Raw genomic sequence first — 5,424 nt, 5'->3', positions numbered from 1 at the left:
GAAATCCGAAGGAAAAATCGGTGCGAGAACACGAAGGGCAATTCTTTGCTATTTGAGGCGCGAGCTAGCTGCCTGAGGACAAAAACATGCCTGCGATAAATACACTCGCAACGGAATGAGGCGTGTTTCTGCTGCACCTAAGGTCTGGATACTACGTATATAGCACGCTACAATGGAATGTGATATACACCCAGCAGGATCCGTAGGAGCATTAAAGCAGATTCAAAGCGGATGGATGCATTAACTATAGTCAGCGGTGGAGATAAGCAAGAGACGAGAGCATTGAAAAAAACACGCACACATACATGCTCAGAGTGATTGAGTCGAATAGTACAATAGGGGATATAGGATCGATAGAAGAAAGAAAGGAAAAGCAGAAAGAGATAGCCAGAATGCTAGACTGTTATGTATGCTATAAAACCCGATTAGAAAAAACAAGTTACGCAGCTAATTGGAACCTCCCCGTTTCGAAGGGGACGCCAGTAAGATCATTGCCGTCATCATTGGCGGCAAGGGGAGTGTTCAAACCCTCTCGTCATTTTTCGATTTTGCATTTGTGTATATGCATATATATATATATATATATATATATATATATATATATATATATATATATATATATATATATATATATATATATATATATATATATATATATATATATATATATATGCACGCACGTGCGCACGAACATATATAAAGGATAGTTGAACCCCCCCCCTCCCCCGCAAAAAAAAAAAATGATTGGCTACCCCCCTGGAAGTCATCATCATGGAGACGCCCTTCATTAAAAGTTGCGCAACAGTTGCGTGGATTTGCCTAAGCTGGATGTGGATTTTAATGTGATTTGTGTCATGTTTTTCTGTGTTTTTTGTTATTCCGTGGAGCCGTTTCATAATTATGAGAGTTACTAACGAACAAAAGACGGGTGATGGATCGAGGGGCCCATTTTTTGTTGGGCACAATCTTATAAGAAGGCAACAGATGGCGAAGGCAAGGAAAGCTTAGGGCGTTAATTTCAGTGCTTAACTGAAATGTGGCAACTGTGAAAATAAAGGGCGATGAAGTGTATGAGAAAACAACTTGCCGCCGGTGGAGAGAAAAGAAATGTGAGGCCTGACGGCCTAACGAAGAAAAAAAATGCTAATAACATATAAAGTGTCATGCAGTTATGCAACATTGCATCAGCTTTAATGCTCCAACTTTAGCGCATTTGCGTACATATAACGATACACATCGGACTTGTATTCTTTCGAGTCAACTTGCTTCGCTCTTGCTGTTGACAAATGGCGTAAAGGGCGAGGAGGCCTTGGCAGCCGACAGCAATGTATCGGAGACGACGGGCGTGGCGGCTGTCGGCCATCTGCATATATCAGCTTTTTCTAGTCTAGCGCAATTTATTTGTAGAGTGGAAAATTTTTAAAGACAGCTGCTGTCATCACATAAAGACATTACTTAGGTATTGGTCAATAGACTCAACGACTAGTGAAACGTTTCCATTAATTTGAAAATTGGTTAATGACTGCTTGCGTAATTATTTGCCTAAATTTATTGCAAAAAATACTGTGTTCTGTGAACAATACTAAGTTGGTTGCGTTCTCGTATCGAATACGTAGATTACTTAAGACTTGACACGAGTCAGCTGAAACACCCCGTGTGAGTTTTGTAATTTTTTTTAAATTCTGACTTCTTGTTTCCTGTGGCAGGTAGCACAGTATTAGTTCATCTGGATTACTCGACGAGGCGCACAATTATTTCACGAGAAATGAAAAATCATAATTGACAATAGTATTTATTGGAATCTACATCTTGAAAGCCACATTCACTTGGAACTAATTTCGGAATTATATAGCACAATTTTGAAATAAGGACTTTCAGCAAAATGCGCACGTGGTTCCGCTTGCTCTTCTGACAACACGCTTTTGTAAACAGTTTAGATACTGGAACACAAAGGCAACTAGCGCATACAGTAAAAAGAAAAAGAAAGAAACGCGCGGAGCATATTGTATGATTTGATGCTATATTGAAGGAAAGTTTCCTTGTTAAACACAAGATTAATGAGAACTAACAGACAATAATGCCAAGGAAAGTATAGGGGATGTTATTTGTAATAATTGGGATATAAATGTGAAGAAAGTAAAGCGGACGAAAAGATAACTTGCCGCTGGCAGGGACCGAACCTGCGACTTCCGAATAACGCGTCCGATGACCACTGAGCTAGGGCGGCTGTCATCCCCCCGTCCACTTTATAGGGTGCAATTATAGGCGCGGTGTTATCCAACGTTTATGTAAATGATATAGTCCGAATTAGGAAGGAAGGAAACAGGAAAAAGAGAAGGCAGGGAGGTTAACCAGAAACACTTCCGGTTGGCTACCCTACACTGGGGGATCGGGGAAGGGGGATAGAAAGACGAGAAATAGACAGGAGGAAAGAGAAAAAAAGAGAGAGAAGAGATGCAGTGCATTCACTACAGCGTGCGGCATCGTACCACAAGTCAGAGGCGTTCGCACAAGCCAGTCGTTCTCAAAAAACACAAGAGTGCTTTCACTGCCTTGTGGGCCGTCGAGAGATGTGGACGGTGCTGTAGCAGCACCTGCACAGAAATTGGCCGATCATCCAGTCGCCGCAGTGCGTTGGACAGTACTTGTCTCTCCGAGGCAAAACGAGGGCAGTGGCACAGCAAGTGTTCGATGTTTTTGTAATGATTGACGTCCGGACAGGAGACAAGCCAACATGAAGAATGGTTTATTTCAACTGTAACGAGCTTATATAGATGAACGGTGCGCTTAGCTGCACTTGTGGTGGCCGATACAAACGGCACATGCCGCACTGCCTCCGGTACGTCACCGCACGACGTCACATCCCTCAGCACTAGTCATCGAACCCATAACGGCGCACTGCACGTCGCGTACGGGTGGAGCGCCTCAATTCCACTGGATCGGCAGGGGCAGGCGCAGGCGCAGGCACCAAACTTGAGGGTTCGGGTAGCGCAAACGAGGCACTGGTACCACCTACAGTGGTCACGGGTGTTGGGTTCCACGCCCTCCGTACGTGGTCCCGGTGTCGTCGATGTGTGCTTCCATCTGCCGTCAGGACGTCGTACATAACGTGGCCCCGGCGCCGCAGCACGCGCGCCGCCAACCACCTTGGACCTGGGCGAAAATTCCTTATATAACCAGAGTCACCGCACTGAAAACTTCGAGGGGGTAACTGCCGCATGCATTCCACATGCATCGTGTCGGGATGCAGTCTTGCCAAGCTTGACCTCAGGTTCCATCCCAACATGAGCTCTGCCGGGGCCTTGCCTGTCTCCGAGTGGGGGGTGGAATGCTGCTTGAACAAAAACCGAGAGACTTTGCACGCTAGAGTTCCTTGGCTCTGCTTTTTAAGGGCACATTTCAACTCACGAACCATGCATTCTGCTCTGCCATTGCTTGACGGGTGGTAAGGGGCAGTGTACATAGATTGGATGCCATTTATCTTAAGGAACGACTGCATTTCTTCACTCGTAAATACTTCACCGTTGTCGGACACGATTAAGTCCGGCAGCCCGTAAGTTGCAAACATCTTGCGTAGTCGTTCTATCACGACAGGCGCGCGCGCCGACGTCATCATTTCCACCTCTGCCCAGTTTGAGAACGCGTCAACTACCACCAGAAATATGACACCGTTAATAGGCCCCGCAAAATCGAGATGTATTCTGCTCCACAGCCGCTCCGGCTTTGTCCAAAAGTGGGTTGGCACCCTGGGTTCACTCTGCCGGTTTTCTTGACATGCCGTGCAATGCCGCACAAATTCTTCAATCTGCGCATCCATGCGAGACCACCATACATGTGATCTCGCGATAGCTTTCATGGCCGATACCCCTGGATGCTCTGCGTGCAGCAGGACAAGCACACGCTTTTGCAACGCTTCCGGGACCACCACGCGGTTTCCCCAGACCACGCAGTCTCTGTGCAGGGACAGCTCGTGCTGTCTTACCTCGTATGCGCCGTATTCTTCAGGCACGCGTTCTTCCGGCCAGCCGTCGACGATCCATCTCGTCACCCTTGATAGCTGGATGTCCTGTGCAGTACAGGCTGCAATATCCCCGGCGGTAACTGGTGGGTACTCTACGGCTTCCAGGAGCAAGACGTCACCTGGAAGCTCAGCGTCTTGATGACATCCGGGAGCCGGCAACCTGCTGAGACAGTCCGCGTTAGCGTGGTCCTGCGTTTTGCGGTACTCGAGTTGGTACTCATATGCCGACAGCATTAAACTCCAACGAAGCATGCGAGGCGACAGCACTTCAGGAATTTGCTTTTCCCTCCGGAATATTCCTAGAAGTGGTTTATGATCTGTGAATATTACAAATTTCCGACCGGCTAAGTATTGATGAAAATGCCGGGCACCAAACACAACGGCTAACGCTTCTCGGTCAATTTGGGCATAGTTCCGCTCGGCCTTCGTAAGTGTTCTCGATGCATAAGCAATCGGCTGCTCAATTCTCGTGTTGTCACCGTGAGCCAATACAGCACCTACACCCACCGGGGACGCATCACATGAAAATATCAAGGGAGCGCTTTCGTTAAAATGTACCAGCAAAGAGACTGAAGTTAACGACTTCTTAAGACATTCGAACGCCTCTTGGTGCTTCTCATCCCACTTCCAGTTAGCATTTTTATCTAACAGCCGGTAAAGCTTCTCTGCTGTTTCAGACCGCCCGTGCAAGAAACGATTGTAAAAGTTTATCATACCTAGAAACGCCTGTAGTTCTTTCTTGTTGGTTGGGGCTGGGGCTTTGTGGATGGCCTCTACCTTGGTTTCCGCCGGATAGACGCCTTTTTGGTCAATGCGATGTCCCAAGAACTCCAGGCTTTGTTTGAAAAATTCGCATTTGTTTGCCTGCACCCTGAGTCCCGCCTTAGCCAGCCGCCTAAATACGTCGGTGAGCACGTGCTCATGTTCCTCTTCTGTTTCACTGACCACGAGAATGTCGTCTAGGTGTACGGCAACTTGCGGAAGTCCAGCTAGTATTGTGTCCATGGTCCATTGAAACAGACCAGGTGCCACTGATACGCCATACGGCAGTCGACGAACTTTGTAGAGTCCTTGTACTGTGTTTATCGTGAGTAGTTCAGCGCTCTTTTCGTCCACTAGCAGTTGTTGATACGCCTGCGCTAGGTCTAATTTTGAGAAAATGCGGCCTTTGCCAAGCTTAGCAAAAAAAAAAAAAAAACGCCAGGCCTTCGCGGAAAGCGCAGCACAGTCACAGCGAAAGCTCGAAGAGCGGCATTTCTAGAGGCCGTTATAAAATCTCTTGTGGCTACTAATACAACTACACTAGCAACGTACCCACTACGCCACAAACGATCATTTTTGTGAAGTTGGAGGCACCCACCACGACATTACTCGTCATTCTGCGGAGAAGCGAGGTACCATCT

General features: G+C 47.0%; 1 protein-coding gene across 1 annotated transcript; it reads right to left on the bottom strand.

The window, feature by feature from the left end:
* Nucleotides 1–2,872: 2,872 nt before the first annotated feature.
* On the bottom strand, nucleotides 2,873–5,026 carry LOC119380192 (uncharacterized protein K02A2.6-like). Its single transcript, XM_037648972.1, has one exon. It carries the CDS (start codon nucleotides 5,024–5,026, stop codon nucleotides 2,873–2,875), a length of 2,154 nt encoding a protein of 717 aa, XP_037504900.1.
* Between the last annotated feature and the right edge of the window lie 398 nt (nucleotides 5,027–5,424).

Source organism: Rhipicephalus sanguineus, chromosome 1, assembly GCF_013339695.2.
Source record: "Rhipicephalus sanguineus isolate Rsan-2018 chromosome 1, BIME_Rsan_1.4, whole genome shotgun sequence".
Lineage (NCBI taxonomy): Eukaryota > Metazoa > Arthropoda > Arachnida > Ixodida > Ixodidae > Rhipicephalus > Rhipicephalus sanguineus.
Note: the sequence above shows the minus strand (reverse complement) of the source record. Positions and strands in the feature narration are given on the sequence as shown.

Coding starts and splice junctions, on each gene's coding strand:
- LOC119380192 (XM_037648972.1), bottom strand. CDS start 5,026: ATGGACACAATACTAGCTGGACTTCCGCAAGTTGCCGTACACCTAGAC.